General features: G+C 36.6%; 1 protein-coding gene across 6 annotated transcripts; it reads left to right on the top strand.

Moving 5' to 3' along the window:
* Window positions 1–11,727: 11,727 nt before the first annotated feature.
* LOC110909804 (flowering time control protein FY) lies at window positions 11,728–19,184 on the top strand. 6 transcript variants are annotated; one of them, XM_022154555.2, is made up of 20 exons: window positions 11,765–11,928; window positions 12,799–13,040; window positions 14,609–14,836; window positions 15,078–15,166; window positions 15,291–15,359; window positions 15,450–15,554; window positions 15,855–15,950; window positions 16,030–16,112; window positions 16,201–16,272; window positions 16,359–16,456; window positions 16,545–16,604; window positions 17,206–17,266; window positions 17,344–17,431; window positions 17,521–17,584; window positions 17,666–17,744; window positions 17,821–17,910; window positions 17,987–18,075; window positions 18,161–18,516; window positions 18,595–18,747; window positions 18,824–19,184. In XM_022154555.2, exons 3-20 carry the CDS (start codon window positions 14,626–14,628, stop codon window positions 18,923–18,925), a joined length of 1,965 nt encoding a protein of 654 aa, XP_022010247.1. In that variant the 5' UTR covers window positions 11,765–11,928; window positions 12,799–13,040; window positions 14,609–14,625; the 3' UTR covers window positions 18,926–19,184. The 6 variants fall into 6 exon arrangements, with proteins under 6 accessions (XP_022010249.1, XP_022010247.1, XP_022010248.1 ...); XM_022154556.2 differs by having other exon boundaries at window positions 14,597–14,836; XM_022154560.2 differs by having other exon boundaries at window positions 11,766–11,928; window positions 17,987–18,063.
* Window positions 19,185–24,471: the final 5,287 nt, after the last annotated feature.

The following is a 24,471-nucleotide window of genomic DNA, read 5'->3' as shown; positions in this document are numbered from 1 at the left end:
AATATCCAGGGCATATAACAAGAACATTAGGACCAGAAGGTTTAAGGTTGGAGATTAGGTGCTGAGAAAGGCTTTTCAGAATACTACTAATCCTGCCGATGGCAAGCTAGCCCCAAAATGGGAAGGACCATATGAGGTTGAATCAGAAGCAGGAAAAGGAGCATACAGGCCCAAAAATATAGAGGGGGATATGCTACCAAGATCCTGGAATGCTATACACCTCAAGCTCTATTTCAAGTGAGTTTAGAATTTAATTTCTAACTCAGGATGGTATGAATTCTACCTTTTTTAAATATGTTTGGTTTAATTTATTCTTTGTAACCCAATACTGACTTAAGCATCGGAGGGGTGTTAGCCAAGCTAACACCCACCTTAGTTTACAATTGTTTTGCAAGATATGTTTCAGGATGTAGCTCCAGGATATGTGCTCAGGATAACTCGAAAGATTAGAGGATTGGCCCCATATCTCACGTTTAAGGGATACTGATCCCTTCAAAGGTTTAAAGGTATTCACCTTTCTTCCGAATTGGGTTTAAACACCCCGCCTGGAGCGCAAGTTATTCAGGGATAGTTCAAGGTGGCGGGACCAGTCCATGTAAAAGTGGCTGACAATTTCGTCACTGTTGGCTATATCCTGAATCCTAAAGGTATATGAGGATTGATCACCCTCTCTCACGAAAGGGTATTTTCATACTCTCTAAGGTTTAAAGGTTTTCACCTTTCTAAGTCTTGGAGTTTATACACTCCCGCCTGTAGCGCATGAAAATTTGGGATTTTCCCCAGTATATAAGGATTTTATCTCCAGTACACCTTTGGGTTTTGCCCTTGGACACAAAAAAATTGCCTAAACAATGGAAACTGACATTCTGAAGATTTCTAAAGTATTTGAAGGCATTGTACACAGGGGACATTCCCATTAAGGTGGTGGTACAAAAGCTAAAAAGATAGGATTTGGAACTAATGCACTAAGTACCTTGCACATGGGACATCTTTATGGGAAGAATGGCAAAGGGATTGAAGTTTGGTAATAGGTCTATATCCTATTTCTGGTATGATTTTTCCTTTGTAAACATCGTTTAAGTTTTTAGTGACATTATGTTTTATAGAAAAGGCAAGTATCCTGATATATTCTCAAAGTCTTTTTCAGAATATTTGATTAAGGTGATCGAAACTAATGGTAGTTTGGGAATGTGATCATTTAAAAAAAACTGGGTGTTTATCGAAAACTTTCTACAAAGTGAAGCGATGTTTGTAAATTCTATCTAATAAAGAGTTTTACGATATATTGCTGAGGATACCAATCAGGATATTTTATAAGATAACAATATGTAATTTTTTGCAAAGCTAAGGGTTACACTAACCAATGCAAAGTAACAGAAAATAAGTCAAAAGATGGTTATATTATTAACAGGTCAAAAATTGTGCTTTTGGTTTCACCTCAAACCGAGGCCCATCCACCAAAAGCACAATAAGTTCTTAACTAGATTTACTTAACAGATCGAAGGTTTCGTCTCAAACCAAGACCCATCCGCCTTCAACTGTTATATTGTTCAAAATAACTATACTAACTGATAACCAAGGGCTTCGTCCTGAAACTCAGGATCCCTCCACCTTTGGTCATCATATTGTCTAAGTGCAGGAAATGTAAATTGTTCAAAAGCAGGAAAAGTAAATTGTTTAGACAAACACAACCATCAAATTTAAAAAGTGGGCTCCGGCCTAGGCATAAACATCCATCATCGCCCACTTCGCTGCTTTCAAGGGGCAGCTCCCTCTTCCATCATGTCCTCTCCGGCAACATCCTCTCCAGCATTCATCCCAGCCTTATCAGCAGCATCTCCACCAGCATCCTTCGTAGCACCAGCACCACCTACCTTCTCGGTCACCTTAGTGGATTCCTCTGCAGCAGGTTTTGAGGGGGGCTCCACGGGGTTGCCACCAAGATCCTTCAGTTTCATCTCCCAGACCTTGATGTTCCAGGAAGGGCATTCAAAGCCCAACGCCTTGGCCTCATATGCCATTTTTAGCCTGGCCTGGAAGAGGGAGATGACAACTGAGTTCTTAAGGCTCTCCCGGTATGAGGCCATATCCTGCTCATGTTGAACCTGGGCTGCGTCGTACTTGGCTTGAGCTTCTTGGGTGATCTTCTGGACGGTGGACTGATGGTCTTGAGTCATGGCCTTGTACTTGGCTTCATAATGCTCCGATTTTGCGGTGGCGATTGCTGCTTGGTCAGCGATGGTAGCCTCAGCCTTCTTCAGTTGGCTCTCCAACATGACGTTCGAGCCACATGCGTCCTCGTAAAGAAATACCAGGCGTTCGAGGCCCTGTAAGGTAGGTAAACAGGTATCAGTCTAAACTAACATTTATAATCAGCATATGATGCAGGATATAAGCCGGGATACTAACCTGATTAAGGAAACCTGTCATGAATTTGCTGGAATCCACGAACCCGTGATGCTCGTATGGGAATACATGGGGAGTAGGAGGATGGTCTGCTTCCTTCCTCTTCCGGGAGCTGGAGGCCCGGGTCCTGGACGCTGGAGGAGCTTTGGGAGCAGTGGTAGTCTTTGAACTGTTGGGCTTCGGAGTGTTGGTTGGCTTTGGGTTAATTTCTTGTTTGATGGGTGCAAGGCTGGAATAACTGTCCAACTCATCAAGCTGGAAGCCTTCGAGGTTGATGACCGGCACTGTGTCAAGGGAGAAATGTTTAATTTATGTTATTTATATCTTATGGTCAAATTGCTCATCTATAATTACCGGACATTTCTGAACTGGATTTCTGACTTGAGCTTGTGAGAGACAGGGAGAAGGTTCTTTCGGAGGCAGGAAGACGGTAAATCTCTTTGATCCTAGACTGTGATTCTGCACTTGGGGGTGCTAGGTCTCTGAAATTCACTGCATGAAAAATAGGATATCAGTCAGAATATAGTTAAGAATATATTTGGGGGTGCTCCTAAAACCCTGGATCCTACCCTTGGTTAGCCAACTAATTGGCAGGTCAAGGCCCCCGTCGATGGAGTCCCTCTTTACGAAAAAGAACTTTCGTTGCCACTGATCTTCGTTCTTGGTGGCTTTAAGTATTAGGGGATTCTTGGAAGTGGAAAACAAGAGAAAACGACTATTTCCATGAGATCTCAATCGGTATGCTATGGGAAGGTCTTCAATGCACAAGTTAGGGCAGTGGCGAGATTTGATTTGGTCAAGCACCATCAAAACCCGCCAGACCATTGGCATGGTTTGGGCGTAACTGAGACCGGTGAGCTCGAAGAAACGAGAAATAAAGGGTGGAAATGGATACCGGAGTCCTAAAGAAAAGGGGTAGGCAAAGACTAAAGGGTGGAAATGGATACCGGAGTCCTCAAACGTCATTTCATCATAAGTGCCTCGGTTTGCGAGACAAGATTTTCGAAATATATCCGTTGGATTGGTACACCAACAGATATATTTGGGGACAATTGTTATGGGTCATTTTCTAAGCATACATATCCTGACCAATATCATGCCTTTGTTTGTTCGCTTATGACCAGGATGCTGGAAGAGGATATTACTGATATCTTGGGTAATATCCTGAGATTTGTTAATTAACCACGCGCAGGTTGAAGACTAAGACTTACCAACGGTCGAAAGGACTTCTTCTCCTTAAGACTCGGACGAATTTGTTGAAGAAGAGACGTTGAGCCCGAAAGACCGGGTCTACAACGTTCAATGAGGGAATATCCGGTGGATCCCGCAAGTTTAGGATAGTTTGTTGGTTTATCTTTACTATAAATAGATGTGGTGGATCAAGTTTAAGGCACACACTCTTTCACCAATACTTCCGTACACTTTTTCTCTCTAGCTACTAGCAACCACTACACACAAACACTTGTATTCAGATTTCATTGTAACACTTAGTTTATCCGCACCACATCCTGCACTGTATCCTGATATTTAAAGCAATAGAAGAACAAGGCAGCTGCGATTGTCAGCTCCCGAGGTTTTATGCCGGCGATCTAGATTGATCAAGGGCTTTCCTCGTACATCTCGTGTCATTTACTTTACTTTCTGCTCATTGTTTGATCAATAATACAGCTCGATATCCTGAGCCGTATCCCGAATACTGTTTTCATAAACAACTTGACAAGCACATTTTCAACAACACTCTCTAGCACACTACCTCACTTAACTAATTTGATCATTAAATTGCTTAGGTAATTTTTGACCAAAACATATGGAACCCACAGGAAGCCCTAGTTCTTCACGCTCCACCTCCTCATGACCAATATCAACCCCATGGTGATCCGGGTCAATCCTCCTCACAAGGAGGCGGTTTTCCTAACTTTCAAAGTTTACATGATCTTTTGCAGGAAAACCTCATGTGCACCAGGAACACTTACAACCTTGCCAACAATACATACCACCGGGTCGGAGCTATCGAACGAAACATCAACGATATACAAGACGATATCGGCAGCATTCGGGAGTATATGGCGGGTCATGGGGATGGAGGTGATGACAGCGATGAGGACATGGACTAGGGGGTTGAAGGAGCAGGACCGGGTTGATGGCAAGCCCACAGGTTAAAGTCCCTTTATCTATCGAAACAGTTTGTGGCCTGCGTGCCAAGTGTTGAACAATTTACTTTCCTTAACTACTTTTATTTTCTGCTTTATTTTTCTTTTACTCTATATTTTGAACAATTAACTATGGTAATTTAGGATGTTGGTATTGCTTGGTGTGGCATTAAGTGATGAAACAGGTACAAACCAAGGCTTAGAGTGCTAAGCATTAGCACTCATGAAGCCAGGATGGAAACCGAAAGGAGGAACCTATTTTTCCGGCTTACAGACTGTCCACACGGGGACGTGTCCAGCTGACACGCCCCCGTGCTCACTTCCCAGACCTGCTGTTTGGTTACTTTTCTGCAGATTTTCGCCAGGCACGGGGCCGTGCCTAGCCAACACGCCCCCGTGTCCATCTTCTGTAAGTTTTCATAACTGGCAGTTCACCACGGGGTCGTGTCCAACGGACACGGGGCCGTGTCCAGACTGCCAGTAACACAAATTTTTGCTTTTAACACCATGTTACACATTCAATCAACCTAAAAATTTATTTTTGGGACACATTGAGGACAATGTGTAATTTAAGTGTGGGGGGGGGGATGCTAAAACCTTGAATTTTGCAAGTCCTAATAACAAGCCTTACACAAAACTCTATTGGAACCGCTAATCACCCCAATTTTTTTTTTAAATTTTCATTTTTTTTATTTGTCTAAAGTTTAAGTTGGGAATTCTAAGACTAAAAAGGGTATATTTTTACAAATTTACAACCGATAGCGTCGTGATAAAAAGAACCAACATAAGAAAATTATGAAACGGCATGACAAGCTTAGTTAAAATTCGATTATATATACTTGATCACATAGGAAAACCCATTCCCACAAAAAGTGAGTTTTGAGCCTTTATTGAGCATATAAATATACATCTTTAAGCTAAATGCTCATTTTTCGTTTCTTGTGTGAATAGCCGCTTGGTTCTTACGACTCTAGAACTTGCCACGACAATTCATTCCCGGTCCTTACCAACTTAAACCCAAGTAAGTAAATGATAGAGGCATTAGGACTAACCCTTTTTCTTTCAAAACCATTATTTTTATTTATCTTTTCACCTACCCAAAAACTCCCCCTAGTTAACCCCTTTGAGCCTAAACCTTTTCATTTCTTTACCCCCAAAGCCTTTTTACCCACCAAAAACCCTTTTTAATTTTTATCCTTTATTTTAGTAACAAGCTCGGTTTTCGTGTGACTAAAAAAAATGAAGTTAGAAATAAACAAGCAAAGCTCTTAAAACAAAAGCTTGTTTAAAGAAATACTTCATTAAGAATAAAAAGTCACTAAAACAAAATGTTCTACGAAAACCGACGCTTTTTACGATTTTCGCCCTTTTCTACTAACCACTAACCCAAATACCCACCTTTAGCCCAAGCCTTTACCCAAAAAGTCCTCTTGATATTTACAAAGGTAAAAAGTTAAAAAGGAGGAGGATTGATTGCTTGGCAAGCCTATGGTAGGAATAAGTTCCATGCCGCTCTCGAGTGATTCACTAAAAAAATACACCTTCGGCCGAGTGTGAGTGATTTCTCCCGTGAGGTATGTGAACTTGTATATAAATGGAATTTTAAAAAAGCATGTTATGCCCAAATAAGTAATTTCTCTTATGAAACGTTCTAAATAAATCATAACGAATAGGATTGTAAATAAATAAAAATAAAACCCAATAAAAATCTTGGATTCCCGACACTCTATGACAAGCCAAAACCTTCTCTTCTACCCATTCCATTTGGGAGTGTAAGCCACATATTAAAGAGTTTTGCTTGAGGACAAGCAAAAATTCAAGTGTGGGGATATTTGATGTGTGTAAAATGCAACATATAAATTACATCAAATGAGGCATAAAACTAACCCTTTTTAAGTACTAATGTTGGAAAAAAGAGTGTTTTTGTCTTCCTTTTGTATTTTCAGGATTAAATGAGCTCAAATTAACAAAAGAAGCAAAAAGACAGCTAAATCTAACACAAATACAAGAAAAGGAACACAAGTGGATTGCCCGACCCCTCAACAACATCATCCCAAGCAAAACAAGAGAAGGCAGAAGACTGAACACGCCTCGTGCTCAGCCAGCACGGGGCCGTGCCCAAGAAGCGGCAGAAAAGACAAACCTATAGAAGCTTCTATTGCCCACCACAGGGCCGTGCCCAGTGAACACGGGGGCGTGGCGAAAGTACTGTAGGCGCATTAATTGTAATTGCGAATTACAATTAATGAGGAGAGAGATTGTCAGACGGGCAGGGGGCCGTGTGCAGCGGACACGGGGCCGTGCCCAGGCTTCTGTTCAGCCTATAAAAAGGAGTGCTTGGTTTCATTGCAACTCATCCCTTGGCACACCACCTCTCTCACACTTCATCCACCACCCACCACCACCATAACACCATCATCCACCACCATCATCCATTGTCCATCATAGAGTGTGTGAGTCGTCTCGGGATCCAAGATTGATCGTAAGAGTTCTTGACAAACAAGGCCATGTTTGCCTAAGTCTCTTACATCACTTGGTGAAGACAAGTGTTTAGTATAATACTTTTTATTTTTAATCTTTTGCACTTTTTTATTTGGTTTTGTATTAATGACTTTAATAACTAGTTGCTTATGTTGAAGGTGACTTTTCCTTATCGTTTGTCCGTGGTGTCTTGTCATTATTTTACTGTCTATATAAAATAAAAGATTTTCACCATTCATATCTCCACGGTCTATATGGAGGTATGTTGGCTACCTGGTCGGGGGTTAAGGGAACGATTTGGTAAGGGTCTTGCCCTTGTTCAGCGTTTAGAGGTCCTGCAAGGGACCTGGGTCAAATTTAGTAGGATCTCCTTCAATACCCATAGGTATTGGATGGTGGGGATCCAAACTCTTTGACCCGCTAATAAGTTAACTACTATTAATACTATAACCCGGCTATTTAGGACTGTATCCCTGCTGACTCAGACTATTTAGTCGAGGGTAACGTCACCTCCAAAAGAGGGGCCTACCATAATTTGCATTAATAACTTAATTCATTATCTTCCAATAATCCGACACTTTAGGATTGTATCCTTGCTGACTCAAACTACTGGGTTGAGGGTAACGTCGCCTTCAAAAGAGGGGCCTACTACAATAACTAAGATAATCTCTTAAACAAGTGCAAAAGTGCGAAAATAATCAAAGGTTATACTAATACACGAGTCGGATCCAAGTGATTCATCTTGTCTATCTGTTTTTATTTTATTTTTCAGCATTTAGTTAGTTTTTATTTTCTTAGTTTAAAAATCTTTTCTAACATTTTGATTTGGTTAGACGTTGAGGATAAACCGGTACTAAACGCTCTTGTGTCCTTGGACGACCTCGGTATCTTACCAACACTATACTACGTCCACGATGGGTGCACTTGCCCATATGTGTGTTTAGTGTTAGTAAATATCGTGTTTTATAAATTTAAAACTTGGCTAAAAGTGTAAAAAGGGCTTAAATTATACATCTAAAACATATACACACTCACACGCATCAGTCATCCGTCCGGATGACCGTCCGATCGGATGGCCATTCGATCGGACTGCCCTCCGATCGCACCACTACACCGCCTCTTCTCTCCTTTCACCTATAAATAGCACCTGTCACTTCACTGTTCATGTGATGTGACAGCTCTCGTTCGACCAGCACACTCTTGGGCTATTTTCTCTCGATTCCTCGCGATTCTTGTAAGTTTCTACCCCAAATTCTGTACTTCTTCAATTAGCACACACTTTCTCATCATTTTCACCATCAAATCTTAACTTTTCACCATGAAATCGGCTGATTTGGGCTGTTCTAGGATGATGTTATCATGGGTTCTCAAGAACTTCAAAGTGTGACCTCATTTCACCAAGAACAACTCAGATCTAAGAGATTTCAACATGTTTAAACACTGATTTCACCTAAATCTAAACATTTTCAAACCAATTTAAACTTCTTTAAACTCTTTTACACTGTTGCACTCAAAACCGATAGAATCTGAGCCCGTGCAGGCCCTTTACTCGTTCTATAGTGAAGTGTCGGTCTGAGAACGGATTTCTACCGAAGAGATGACCGACTTAACGGGTTGAACATGAACAACCATCAAGAATAGTTAATTGATCGGACGGGGTGATTCCCATCCGATCGGATGACTCAGACTTGGTGGAGTTCCCGTTGTTTGACACGTTGTCATACCGTATCGGTCAAACCACAAACTTTTCTAAACTTAGCGATTTTTACAAGTTTCACAACGAACAGGTTACTGAACGGATCGCCGTCCGATCGGATAGCCATCCGATCGAACGACAATCCGATCGGATGACCTGTGACTTCCAGATACTTAAACTTTTCACAAAATTTGCAAAGGTTATCAGTTTCTAACGAATAGTCATTCGATCGGATGACCATCCGATCAAATGACTATTCTATCAGGGGAACTTAGATCTTGAACTTTAAAGATACCTCACTTGGAACGGATTGCCATCCGATCGAACGACCATCTGTCTCGATGACCGTTCGATCGGACGACCTGAAAGGTAGAGATATTTCTTGTTTTACAAAATGCTACAAACGAAACTTCAAAGTCACATCATACACAAACACATCCATCCCAAACGGACGACCCTATGACCGAATGGCCATCCGTCCGGATGACCATTCGTCCGGAAGGTCATCCGATCGGATGACCCTTCGTCACTTAACTCACCGACACGCTGTTCAACGCACTGTTCATCGCTTATGCTATCGTTCTGTAATCAGGCTAACTTTCCAGCGCTCCATTCAATCCAATCCAAGGCTGTGTTATTCATTTAACACAATCTGTGAGTATACTCGATCCCGTTTTGCTTTACACACTTTTGGGTGTTACATACGTTACCTATATCAAACCACATCGATCACACAACGCAAACACTTTTATACGCTAACCGCTATCGCATGTTATACGTGTTATTCGATGAATGCTTGTATGTTATGTTTACACAGTGACTGTTGCCTGACACCTTAGCAACGATAGTACTACAGTTTGGACTCAGCACCTGTCGTGGACAGGGATTGTTAAGGGTATTTCTTCACGTGTCATAGTGGTGATATGTGTTGCGCATTCTACAACACGCAGTCATGTCTGTGCATATTTCATTGTCGATAACCCGCTAGTTTCACTTTTCAACATGTTACATGCTGGTTATGCGTAAACTGTTTTTGCTATCTATTATACTATTAAACTTGTATGCTCACCTTTACACTATGTGTATTGACCTCTATTTTAACGTATGTGACAGGTGTTTAGGATGTTGTGCTTGCCTTGCTTTTGTGGAATCAAGTTTAGGGGAGTCTAGAAACAAAACAATTAATTTATGAGTTGTCGGGGCTGTTTTCTATTTGTCTTTGAGAACAATTTGTCTGTAAAAAATGTGTTACTTTTTATGTTACGGCATGGGACGTAATGCTTAAATAATTGGTAATCGTAGTTGTTATGGAATCTCTTGGACAACCTGTTTCGCTCAGTGCCTCACTCCGATGTTTCCGCCATCGGTTGGGGTGTGACACATCTGCCATCATCAGATACAACAGTTGAGGAGCCTGTTTTTGTGAATGCTAAACAATATCATGGCATCTTGAGGCGTAGACAATGTCGTGCAAAAGCTGAATCTGAAAATAAAGCACACAGGTCTAGAAAGGTATGTGTTATGTAGGACAGCTAGTTGTATTATGGTTTACAAGTGAGCCCAAATATCCTGGTGTTTTCCTCTTATCAATAAATGGATCTCTGGCCTGACCTGTGATCCAACTAAATGGATCTGCATCTGACCTATTAGTTATTGCATCTTGATCTGACCTTGGTTTTAATAAGTGTACGGGTGGATAATGAATCAATATAGATTTCGGGGCTCGGTTTTCATGGACAATTTTCTCTGTTTCTTTGGGTAGCTTTCAACCTGTTTGACTTGTTTCTTATTAACCTATTGATGTATTTGGCCAATTAGTGATAAAACATAGCCTAGATTGCCCACTCATTGCCACCTAGTGATCACTTTTTTGTCCATTTTTTAAGTAATAATCTTATTTTGTTAATAAAGTGATTTAGCTAGACAGGCCAAATTTGCTGCATTTACAAAATTCTTATGCTCAAATAGTTTGTGGGACTTACTCAACTTATTGTGGAATTTTAGCAGTCGTACTTGCACGAATCACGACATCTGCATGCGTTAAGAAGAAGCAGAGGGTGTGGTGGTCGATTTGAGAAAAAGATGAGCAACAAAAGGAGACGGGTTCTGACGAAAATTCTCAATCACAGGTGAAAAATATCAATGTCAACACAGATACAACCTAGAAAAAGAGAACTAAACGCCCCAGCATTCATGTTTATATTTTATCAAAGTTTACGTTCACGTTTCATGTCTAGGATCAGTTTTTGTACTTCATTTCGACAGTTAAAACGCTGTTGTTGAACTCGTATTGTGTTCGAGTGTAGGGAGGAGTTTTTATACGGTTTTGTAGATTATGTTAGGTGGTTCAAGTATGTTGAATAAGATGTAGTGAATGGGTTTTATGTATCAGTGTGCTAATGTTGGCAACTAGTAAATTTCCCCGCGCGATGCAGCGGCTCCAAATGTAAAGTAGCTCGGATTTATGTAGTAAAGACTTGAACCGTTTTTTCACAAAAGTTACATTAAAACAACATAAAAATAAGCACAGAAACGTATTATATGTTGCCCGACTTATTTGCGAAATAAATTTACGTCGAATACCAACCTAAACTTATACCCACACGTACATAAAAATAAGTAAAAAATTATGTTTTTAAGTTAAAAACTGTACCGCGTGTTGCGGTGGGGCCGGAACGTAAAGTAAATCGAATTTATAAAGTCTAATGAAACATATTATATTTGACCCGACTTGTTGTATAACAAAATTTATGCTAAAACATAGTTAAACTGAAAACATACAAAAAAGTACGGAAAAACATATTATATATGAGCTTAACCATTTTCAAAGAAACGTAATAAATAGAGGGAGGAATTCTGACCCAAATACATAAACATGGGTCGTTTTGGACCCTAATTTAATTATTATTATGGGTTAAATTGGCCAATTGGGTTTCCTTGTAATAATTCGCGGGTCCAATTGGGTTATTCTAAACTGAGGAAACAAGTTAACGGGTGAATTTGGGTTTAGAAGGAAAAAGGGTCGGGTTATCAAGTTTAGAAGAAAAAGGAACGGGTTAGAATCTACGGTTTCTTCTCAGTTCTCACTTTCAGAGGATCAAAGACTCTGCAAGCTTTTCTCTAGTGATCCATCAAACAACCGGCAATAGTTCAGCGACCGTTCTCCGACGGTGACGAATTCAACAAGAAACCTCCGTAATTTCTCTATCCTTCTCTTTCTATTGATTGTTTGTTCATCTGAATTTAATCTTCCTTAAGTAATTCCTGTTGTTCGAGCGCCTTAGGGTTTAATAACTCGTTTAATTCAGCATAAAATGTATGGAATTGAATTAGAATGGTGCGTTATTTTACTGTAAATTGCTAACGAAAGCTTGTTGATTTGAGGCAGTTGTGATATAATAAGAAATATGAAGTTTTGTTGCCTAGGGTCTCCTCTGTTCTTACCATTGTCTAGTTTTGTTGATTTTGGTATTTTGCTGATTTCACTATTGGGTGTTTCACATCACATTCTTGCATTTGTTTAAAAAAAACTTCAACTTTGTGCATTTTAGCATCTGGGTATCTCTTATTTATTGGTTTATTGCTAGGGGTGTTTCACTCTAAATTGTAAATATAAACAAAATCCGTTATTTGTGAAATCTAATAGCAGTATAAACTATTGAAATCGAGTCAGTAATGATGCTATGTTGTCAAAAGCGCGCGCCTAGGTGCTTGGGCGCAGCAAGGCGCACCTATAGCGCCTGGTGGTAGCCTAGGCGCAAAAATGGGTTTCTTTTAAAAAGTGTTTGGCTTAGCTTACTCATGTAAATGACTAAAAGGGGCATTCTTTTATAAGTCAATAAGTTGTTTTTTAAAAAGTGTTTGGCTTAGCTTTTTTGTTTCTCTTCCCTTCCTAATAAAATGTTTAATTTAATTAAAAAACCTACGAAACAGTGAGATGTCGATCTTTGTTTCAGAATAAATAAATAAAATGGCTGCAAACCTCACTAGATATAGTGCAAAACAGTGAGATGTCGATCTTTGTTTCAGAATAAATAAATAAATCTATCAAGTGAATACCATCAGGTTAGCGTGATCAAATACAGACATTATGAGGCTCAGATCCATAAACTACAGAACAAAACGGACACATCACCATGGCTGCAAACCTCACTAGATGCAGTGCAAAATTTTTCCCTACACATATATCCTCGCTGCAACCCAGCTCTCCACAACCGCCAACTCAGTTCTCCACAGCGACAGTAGTTCCGGCTTCCATTCTCCACAGCGACTTCCAGTTCCGGCCTCCGGCTCCCAGTTACGAACAGGTATGTTATTTTTGTATCTTGTACATATGATACAGTTTTGGTATGTTGTTTGATTTGTCGAAGTTGTTCAATTTGTTCAATCTCTGCAGTTTCTATTAATTTGTTCAATTTATTCAATCTCTGTTGTTTCAAATTTGTTTCAATTTGTACAATATCTGTTGATTCAGTTTGTTCAATCTCTGTTGTTTCTAATTCTGTTTATTTGTTTAATTTGCTCAATCTCTGCTGCTAATTTGTTTAATTTGTTTGTATTATGTAATTCTTGTATATACTAGAAACCTATAAGAAATATATAAACAAAGAAAGATCGACTTCTCACTGTTTTGCACTGCATCTAGTAAGGTTTGCAGCCATGGTGATGTGTCCATTTTGTTCTGTAGTTTAGAGATCTGAGCCTCATAATGTCTGTATTTGATCATGCTAACCTGATGGCATTCAATTGTTTTATTTATTTATTCTGAAACAAAGATCCACATCTCACTGTTTTGCACTACATCTAGTGAGGTTTGCAGCCATCTTATTTATTTATTCTGAAACAAAGATCGACATCTCACTGTTTTGTAGGTTTTTTTTTATTAAATTAAACATTTTATTAGGAAGGGAAGAGAAACAAAAAAGCTAAGCCAAACACTTTTTAAAAAACAACTTATTGACTTATAAAAGAATGCCCCTTTTAGTCGTTTACATGAATAAGCTAAGCCAAACACTTTTTAAAAAAACCCATTTTTGCGCCTAGGCTACCACCAGGCGCTATAGGTGCGCCTCGCTGCGCCCGAGCGCCTAGGTGCGCACTTTTTGCGCTTTTGAAAACATAGACAAATTTCTAACTACTTTAAAACTCAAAACATTAGCCCTCAATGTCTAGAACCTTTAGGAGTTCCCTAGTCTGACTCATTAGTTAGTTATAACCAAAAAGACACTTGCAGAATCAAGTACCTTGAAGCCATGATCAATAGTTAACAATGCATGCTAAAGGGAAAGGACATAACTTAAATGTGAAGTGTAAACATAACATCAGTGGGCCGGTTAGATAATTTTTTTTTTGTGTTTTAATTTTTTAACTTTTTAAAATTCTTTCTTGTTTTTATTTTTATTTCTATAATTTTTTATAGTTTATTTTATTTTATTTTTATCTTTTACATTTTATAATTTTTATCTATTTATTTTTATTTTTTTTCATTTCGTTATTATTGTTAATTTATTTTTAGCCCATTTTTAACCGAAACCCATCCTGGCCTAAACTCATCATGACCCTAACCCATCCTGACTCAAAACTCATCCTAACCCAAACCCATCCTGACCCAACAACCAACTCACCCATTTTGCCACCTTTAATTATAATATAGTATAGATGCCCTCATAGTATGCATTATTAATAGTATAGGTAGATTAGATTTTAGGTTTTTATATTTTTCCCCAAAAACAACATGAGAGAAAGCCCTTTCTAGGTTTTTATTTTTATATTTATTCAGAAAGATGAGAGAAATCCTATAAATGAATAAAGAGGGTTAGGGGCAAAATCTGATGAGTAAAACCCTAATTGAGAATTGATAAAGGATCTTTCATAGGGCTTGAATTGTGAAGGATGATGTACAATGATCCTCAGCAGCAGCGGCCGCAAATGTATCAGCAACACCACCCACCACCACCACCACCGCAGCAACAACAAATAATGCAACATCACCAATTTCAGCAGCAGCAAATGGGACCACCGCCACAGATGATGCGTCAGCCGTCTGCTTCTTCCACAACTCTCGGTGGTTATCAGGACTACCACCAACAACTCCCTTTCGACGGTTATTCTCTATTCTATATTGTTTCCCTACAAATAACTCAGTGTCAGGATCTTGAACTTTTAAACATGGAACCAAAGGTTTTAAAGAAAAAAATAGGGGGGGGGGGTGACTCAATACATAAAAAATTTCTACTTAGAAGCGAAATAACAGCCAACTAAGATCCTCCTCTGAATATTTAGTTGCCTAAGATGAGGTGTTATGTTGCAAGATGGTTAGTAGCTTTCTTTTCTAATACGTGCAGCCCATGACAACTTTGCTGCCAAAAGGATGCGGAAAATTGGACAACGCAGAGCTGTTGATTATACCAGCACTGTTGTAAGATATATGCAGGTATGTTCATGTATACCATATGTTTTATCTTGCCTCCATGTAGCATGCGTGTTCTATATTCGCCCGCCGCCATAATACTACACCATGTCTGTTATGTTATACTGTGATGTAAATTTCTATGCAGACTCATTTATGGCAACAAGATTCACGTGACAGAACAATATTACAGCCAACACCAGCTGCAGCAATTGATGTCAGTCACCATTCTGAGAATGTACATAATAATAATAATAGTAATAATTTAATATGCTAATCTTAAATCTTAATATTTGGATACATACAGATGTTACCAACAGTTGCCTATTCAGATAATCCATCCACCAGCTTTGCTGCAAAGTTTGTTCATACATCACTAAACAAAAACCGCTGCTCGATCAACCGTGTACTGGTGAGACTCACTCTCTCTGCTCATGCTTTTCTAATGTAATAGACTAATATCACACAACTATATTGCTTTTATTAAAATTACTAAAAATGGCCCTCTTTTTAATGTCACAACTTGAACACATTCACTCAAGGAGAAATGTTAGAAGCATTAGTTATTCTCATAACGGTGAAGTGCTCATGTGCATTGATTTATTAGAAAGAAAACAATAGCTTACAAAAAGAGTAAACCTGTTGAACCAACTAGCACATGCTTATTTCCATTTGAGGGGAATATTCCACCGACACATGTATTTGTTTGTAGTGGACCCCTACCGGTAGGCGTCTTATAACTGGTTCACACAGTGGAGAATTCACATTATGGAACGGTCAATCTTTCAATTTTGAAATGATTCTGCAGGTATGTATGCTTTTTTTTTTATTGTGAATTATGTAGTCTAGCTAGAGAAACTGCTTGCTGAGATTTGTTGGAATTACAGGCTCATGATCAGCCAATCAGATCTATGGTATGGAGTTACAATGATAATTGGATGGTCACCGGTGATGATGGAGGCTCTATAAAGTAATTGCATTTCTTTATGCAACTTATAAAAATCATTTTTCAAGTTGTGTACCCATTTAACCTGTAAGGTTTGAAATATGGTCTTTAGGTATTGGCAAAACAACATGAACAACGTTAAAGCCAATAAATCTGCACATAAGGAATCTGTTCGTGATCTCAGGTATAAATAAATATACTTGCTTTCCATACGTCCACATTTTTGTTTCATTTATTATTAAAAGTTGGGCTTTTTTTACTTGGTAACAGCTTTTGTAGAACAGATTTAAAGTTCTGTTCATGTTCTGATGACACAAGTGTTAAAGTTTGGGACTTTGCTCGTTGCCAGGAAGAACGTTCTTTAACCGGTAATGTTTTTGTTGTTTTAAATTTACTTTCTCTGTTATGACCTTTAAATATTTAAAACTGGAATGTGTTGTAATATGTGTCAGGCAGGCCATGGTTGGGATGTGAAGAGTGTAGACTGGCACCCTACAAAGTCTTTGCTAGTTTCTGGTACCTTTCTTAAAAACGGTTCATTAATTTTTTGGTGTGTACACTTAAACACATATATATAGGCAAAAGATCAAATACAAATAATCTTAACATACTAAACATACAAATTGAAGGAAAACTCAGAAAGACAAGGTGTCATTTTTTTAATTATCAATAACTATCAAAATTACTCTACAAATATACCTAAAAAACCTACCCCCCCCCCCAAGCTAAAATGCTAAAAACTAAACCCCCAAAAAACCTAAAAAAATAAAAAAAACACACAAATTATTTTATTTTATTTTTTTTTACATTTTTTATTCAAAAATCGCTACTTTTAGTGTTTTTTTTTTTTTTTTTTTTTTTTTTTTTTTTTTTTTTTGCCAACAAAATATAGCGATTTTTTAATAAAAAATGCTTAAAAAAATTGTGTTTTTTAGGTATTTTTGGTTGAGTTCACATTTGTAGAGTAACTTTGATAGTTGGTGGTAATTACAAAAATGCCACCTTGTCTTTTTGAGTTTTCCTTCAATTTGTATGTTTAGTATGTTAAGATTATTTGTATTTGATCTTTTGCCCATATATATATATATATATATATATATTCTGTTGTATGTATTAGGTGGGAAAGACAATCTCATGAAGCTTTGGGATGCTAAGTCAGGGAGAGAACTATCTTCATTGTTAGTGCTGCAATGTTTGTTACTTTATATATATACCTCTGATACTATTCTTATAGAGTTAATATTTCCGTTTGCAGTCATGGGCACAAGAATACCGTTCTTTGTGTCAAATGGAATCAAAATGGTAATTGGGTATTAACTGCTTCTAAGGATCAAATTATTAAGGTGCTCTTCTTTTCATACAAGTTTTGAAACAGCCACATTCCATTTCATCGATCCATGATGGTTGAATAGGCGTTTTCTTCTTTTTTCAGCTATATGACATTAGGGCTATGAAAGAACTTCAATCTTTTCGTGGTCATAAGAAGGATGTCACAGGTTAGTACATTTTTTATGCACCTAGATTCACATAAGAAAAAAAGTAAAGAGTTGCTTTTTTTTTTTTTTTTTAAATGTTAGCACTTGCTTGGCATCCGTTTCATGAGGAGTATTTTGTTAGCGGGAGTTTTGATGGATCGATCTTTCACTGGCTTGTTGGGTAATGCATCTGATAATTTCCTTCAGTTTTGCAAGAAATTATTTCTTATTTATTTTAATAATTAATTAATGCACAGGCATGAAACTGCACAAATTGAAATTCAAAATGCACATGATAGTGGTGTTTGGGATCTTGCATGGCATCCCATTGGGTATCTTCTTTGCAGGTAAATTGTTGCGTATAGTATACGTATGTGTGTGTATTTTTAAAATAATACTCAAGTGAAGGAATTGTTGATGCAGTGGCAGCAGTGACAACACAACAAAGTTTTGGTGCAGAAATAGGCCTGGCGAGCCAGCTCGTGATAAAGTCAACACGGGTAATAATCAAGGTTTGTAGTTTTTAGCTTCTTTCATATCTAAAGAAAGATATGCTTATTATTGATTGTTATTCCTTGTTGTATGTTATTTAACAAGGAGGTTACAATGAACAAAATCCTGCTCTTGGTGGGCGCATGCCTGTTAATTTTATGGGTGGGCCAGAGCCACCAACTACTCCTGGAGCCTTTGCTGCTGGATTGAGTCGGAATGAAGGTACTATTCCCGGAATTGGAGTTGCAATGCCCTTGTCTTCAGATAGTTGTACACAGGGAGGAGACCAAAAACCACCCATATCCTCATCAATGCCACCACCTTTGCCGCCAGGCCCCCATCCATCATTGTTTCAGCAGCAGCAAGCAGCATATCCACAGCAGCCACCAAATATGCAGCATATGCCACTTCATTTACCCCGTCCACCGCTTCATAACATGCCCCCCATGCATGCTCAAATGGTAATCCTCCTGTCTGCTGTCTGCACTCACTCCCGTTTCGTCCGATTGATGCTCATTTTGTTTATTGATGTGGTGCAGGGCACAATGAACCAGATGGGCCCACCACCTATGCAGCAGCAAGGCCATTTTATGGGCATGCATTCTGGTACCCCACCAAATAATAACCAGATGTATCCTCCGTCAGGGGGTACGTTTAACCGACCTCCAATGCCAGGATTAGGTCCTTATCAGGTAAGATAATATGTTTCTTTATGGTATTGATGCTTCTTATAAGTAGGAAAGCTGACATGGAATTTGTATTGTGCAGCTTGGGAATATGGGAACAGTCCCACAAAATTTTGGTACGCCTTCGGGAATTGCTCCACCGCTGCCTCCTGGACCCCCACCACATGGACAAACACCTCAGTAGGACTTTGTTGTTCATCTCATGGTCTTTTGATTGAATTTTCAGTGTTTTTTGGGTTGGTGCAACAATGTGGTCAAGTGATCTCAGGTTTAGATGTGCACTTGGATCATATTGATTATATATATTAATTCATAACATACCAACGAATAGTGTCTATTTTGTCTTTTATTACTTTTTTTTTCTTTCTTTGGGTTTTGTTAGTTTTACCTTAACTTTTAACATCGACACTTATAGCCTTGTTTCAATGAATTCTCCCATCGTATCTCTCATTTTGTCCTTCAGTTATTAAAAGCCAATGGGTGTTTTCTTTGGTTCGAAATATTACCTATTACTAGGTTAGAACTCCGTGTGTTACACGGGTTGAATAATTTTTTTCATAGTAAGTATTTCTTAAAAAAATCTCATATGTTGCACATGTCGAATAATAATGTGCATTACACAAGTTGAATAAAATGCAATTTAGTTTATTAAAGCATCCGGTCATCAAAACATCTACTCTTTGAAATGAATTTGAAATGAATTTTGATATACTATTTACTAATTATAATATTGTATGTTGTTTTGTTTACTTATTATTAGGTTGGATCAATAAAATATTAAATTAACTAGTTATTAATAAGCCGAAATAATAAAGAAAATAGTTGAAACAAAAATACTAAATAAATAAGAGAAAAAAATTATGATTTGATAATTTATATTTAATAGGGGAATGATGAGAAAGCACTTGAGGGTAAACGCGTTAAAAGAAGATTGATAAAACGCGTTAAAAGAAGATTTTCGTATAAGAAATTTTTTATACAGAGGGAGGCAACGTACATATTAATCCAAGACTTCGAATTTTTTTATATGAACGGAAAGGTTACTAAAGTTTAAGTTTACAATTTAAATAAAAAAAGCAAAGGAAAATAATAAGCAAAAAAAAAATGAAAGAAAAAACATTAAAAAAATCAAATAAGGGAAGTAGTAAAAGTGGTATAACAGAAAAAAAAAAAAAAAAAAAAAGTGACTAATAGATGAGATAAGTCCTCAAGTGAATAGTAAGGTGTTAAAGTGGTGTATTTTTTAACCAAATAGTTGTGAGTTCAAATCCAGTAAAGAGAAAGTGTGATGTGATTTAACTAACCGTTCAAAAAAAGTAGATGGGATGAACGTTTTGTTGGATTTAAACCTTTATCTAGTTAAAGAGATCATGTGGTGATCTAGTTGAAGAGACTCTTTGGTGGTCTATTTAAAGAGATCATTCGTTGATCTAGTTAAAGAGACCCTATGGTGGTCTAGTCAAAGCCATCACAGGATTATTCGTTTGATTTTTCTTCCCCTACACATCATAAAATGAATTGTGCGGACTGTGCAATGAATTACGTAATTATGGATGCATACATAATTATGGAATTCAGTGCACAGAAATGATATTCCCCTTGGTCGGACAGCTGGCACCAACTGGCTAGCTGGCAGGTCTCTTCCTCCTCCTTCATCCTTCGGCTATAAATAGATAACTCATTAACTCCAGCTCCAGGTTTAAGGATCATGTTCTCTCACTCCTTTACTCCTAACACACACTATTTCCTTAGAATAGTACTTATTCTCATGTCGGATGGTGGTCACAAGGAGAACCCCCTATTCCCCTCCTTGTGGCGAGTCACAAGTGTTCTGTTTTACAGGAGATTCAGCTAACGGTGAGTGGAAGAAGAGATTGAACCCCTATTTCACGAGACGACCAACTGGGATAACCTAGTGTTAATCAGTGTTTCATCAGATACTCTACAAAATTACTTACGCTACAAGACCATTTTACAAAATTACTCTACAAGATCAATATTACCTACAAGATCATTTGTAGAGTAATTTTGATAATTACTTTACGAGTAAATAATTACGAAAATGCCACCACTTTTTTTTTGGCTTTTTCATGCGTTTCGTACGTTTTGTACGATAAGACACTTTGTACGTGAAGATAACTATAGGAATGATAATACTTGATTTTTTCAAAACCAATATTCATCTCAAATCTCGATTACACCTTGAGAATAATAAAAGAATGTAACACATGTTATGAATGTATCATTTATATTGTGACTCTCCACATACATAACTTATCTAACTCCTATCTCTTTAGTTCCTTTAATATTAATGTATGTGCCTATATGTATAATGGCATTTGTGTATGGTGAAAATAGATCAATCAATAAGATTTACAATCTCATTTTCTTATTCTTTCCTACATATTGCTAATAGGTTAGGTTGTTTTACAACACGTTATCAGCACGAACGGCTCAAAGCGCGATAGACCGATGCGTTTGAACTAATCGGGATAAGACGCGGAGGACCGAGGCATATTTTCCGTGAGGTTTTTGAGTCTTTGGAATCTACCGGAATCCATGGCCACCTTAATCCTTAAACAAGGTAAATTATTGAGAATTGTTTAACAGGTAATTTTGACAAAAAATAATAATTTTATTATATCGTTAAAGTATCTAACTTGCATGATGATTGAATCTATGTCTTGTTTACTGGCTATGAATTATTATTTTATACCACTAATTTATTTTATTAGTTTGTGATAAAATAGTTTTTCAGTTATTTCAATAATTGTTGTTTGAAGTATTAAAATTGAATTCAATGTTATAATATTAAAATTTAAAACTGAAATATATTCTTAGCTTTGTCTACAAATTTGGTTTTGTTTAATGAATTATTCATTTTGATGCAATACGTGGTTTTTGTTATTATTATGTCATGATAGCTAAATTATTTTGCTACTTGAAATACATTATTTATGATTCAACTTGACTAAATTTGAAAGTGTTATTAATTGGATTTATCTTAATAAAATAGAGAAAGAAATTTATGTTACCACTCCACGTCTCGTGTATTGATTCACAATTCGTATATATATGTTTTGGGGTGATGTCTGGCAACCAACAGCTAGGATTGATAATTGAAATAGAACAATAATTGAACAAATCTATAGGATAAAGAAGTGAATTCAAATATGATATTTCTATAGTGTGAAGCAAAATTTATTATAATATTCATATAATATTAAATAGGTTATTTGTGATGCAAACAATATCATAAACTAATTTGTTTGTACATCATGGTGGATTAATTATTAGTTTTTCTTGTATGCTTGAATATTCCAAAATGCAGGCATGATATTTAGAGATTCTCAGTTTGTTGTCTCTTCATGTTTTGATAGTGTCAAATTATTAACTTGAGAAGAATGAACGATTCACAAGTCAATATATCCACTTTTGCATTTATTTGATGATTATATGTCCTTAGGATTCTAAATTCTTTAACAAGTAATAAAAAAAAAACCAGGGATTCCTTGTGTGATGAACAGTCACAATTTTTGTCGACTATTGATATGAGATTTAATTTACATCAACATGACTATATAAAAAGTTTAGCTATGATTCTAAATTGATTTCATGATATCTTTTGTCTTATATCATGGAATATTAATATTTTAAAGATTAATGTATTTAATATTGAGAATATAAAGAATGGTCTTTAATGGGTTTTATTGAAAAATTATCACTATTTCAATTTTGTTTAATAACATTACAGTAAATATAACTTGTTTTACATGATATCTATAATGTTAAAAGTTACATACTTTAACTTTGTTGTAAATAGGTGTCTATTACAATTCTATATGCTTTATGGATGCTATTGAATATCTATATAAATATTACTTAATATTTACTTGTAACTGACAATAACATATCTTATTTTATAAAGTTTTATCATAATTGGTTTTATACGAGGATATGTTATAAAAATCATATAATTTGATTTGATGTATAATTTGTATTCTATATGTTGTTATTTATTTATATAGCTACTATAAAGTAGAACAATTAAACTAAAGTTGTGATTTGTTATGACTTTCATGAAAGAGTATATGAATATGTTTAGATATGACACCCGAAGTGTCATACTCATGTTAGATTGATGAATCTTATATTACTCGGATATATAATTACTTCTCAATTGATGTTATATATTTGGAAGGGAACATCAAAGTGGCCATAGTTGTGGTATATGATCACAAGTTATAAACACGATTGAATTGTGGTCAAGTTTTATATAAAAAGACACCTGAAGTGTCCAGCTCCTCAAAGCTTATTATGAACTTATCGAAGCTTGTAAGATTTTAAACCGATAAGTATAAATGTCTCGGTTATATAACTACATCTCAATTTATATCATGTGATGAGAAAAATATATATCATAATCCATTGAGCAAAACAATTTCCATCGTCAAATATCATTGATTGTTAAAGAATATATATAAAGTTTGAAACAACAAGCATGAAAGTTCTGTGGTACTAATCCATTCCTTGATGTGAATGTGATGATATAATGATCAATTCAAGATTATGATCATATACATAACTCAGAAAATTGTAATGATGCCACCATGAATGTTGTATGGATATAATTTATTCCTTGAATAGAATGTGACGATATAATAATTGGTGTAAAGATTGTAATCATGGTAATTGAGAAAATTGTTATGATGCTCATGTAATGAGATCAACCATGTTAATAACGAGATGACTATACAATGATCCTTATAAAGGTCGTAAGATATAAGATTGATAAATTTTATACGACTCATCTAGTTCTCAATTGATGGCAAGCAAAGAGAACATTATTTACAAGGAAAAATCGATTAAACTCTTTTCATTTGTCACACTTGAGACATATGCTCCTAAAGTAGCAATATCATTATAAGAGTTATGAAAAAATGAAATGATTTTATACTCATGCGACCGAGTAAATAATGAAAAACTATGAAGCTTGTTTTGGTTCTACCCCATTCTCAAAAGTGAATGTGATTATATATTAATCATTGTATAAGTAATGATGGACCTAATTGAGAAACTTGTAATGATGAGAATGACTTAAGAATTGTAATGATGGTCATTTTAATAATGAGATGGACCACCAAAAGTGGCAAACTAAGGAGTGATTGCATAATGAGATGTTTTTAACTTTGAAGTTATAGTATATTCTCTCGTATCATACGTTTTGTATTACATACGAGCAAGTAATACACATACGATCATAAACCAGGAGTTTATGGATCATAATTATTTAATTAGTTGGCATGACCTGTTAGACCACACCGAGTCAATGATGATGTGAAACATAATGAAGAACTAGAAGATTCTTAAAGATAATAATTAGCATGTAATGTTTGCTCTCAAGGGAAATTATATATTTTCAAAATAAACAAAGGTGTGTATACCTAAATATTATGGAAGCGATTAAAGGATATGCATATCCCAAAATGATACCATTTAGTTTTTTTAAATCGATGCATCGTCTAAATTGTTATCAAATCCACAACCTGAAGTTTGTGTGATTGTGGCTTAGCTAATGTGATAGCAAGCATATTAATCCGGATTAGTATATTTATTTGATAATTGTGAATTTGATTCCCAAGTTATTAACGATCATTGGAATAAGTGTTATTGGGATCAATAAACGTCTACTATTGGTTACAAAGCTAGTAATCATGAGATGAGCAAAAG

This window comes from Helianthus annuus, chromosome 15 (genome assembly GCF_002127325.2).
Source record: "Helianthus annuus cultivar XRQ/B chromosome 15, HanXRQr2.0-SUNRISE, whole genome shotgun sequence".
In the NCBI taxonomy this organism is placed as follows: domain Eukaryota; kingdom Viridiplantae; phylum Streptophyta; class Magnoliopsida; order Asterales; family Asteraceae; genus Helianthus; species Helianthus annuus.
The sequence above is the reverse complement of the archived record's forward strand: the minus strand, read 5'-3'. Positions and strand labels throughout refer to the sequence as shown.

Coding starts and splice junctions, on each gene's coding strand:
- LOC110909804 (XM_022154557.2), top strand. CDS start 14,626: ATGATGTACAATGATCCTCAGCAGCAGCGGCCGCAAATGTATCAGCAA. Junction 17,745..17,820: donor ATCTTTCACTGGCTTGTTGG/GTAATGCATCTG, acceptor ATTAATGCACAG/GCATGAAACTGCACAAATTG. Junction 17,911..17,986: donor ATTGGGTATCTTCTTTGCAG/GTAAATTGTTGC, acceptor TTGTTGATGCAG/TGGCAGCAGTGACAACACAA.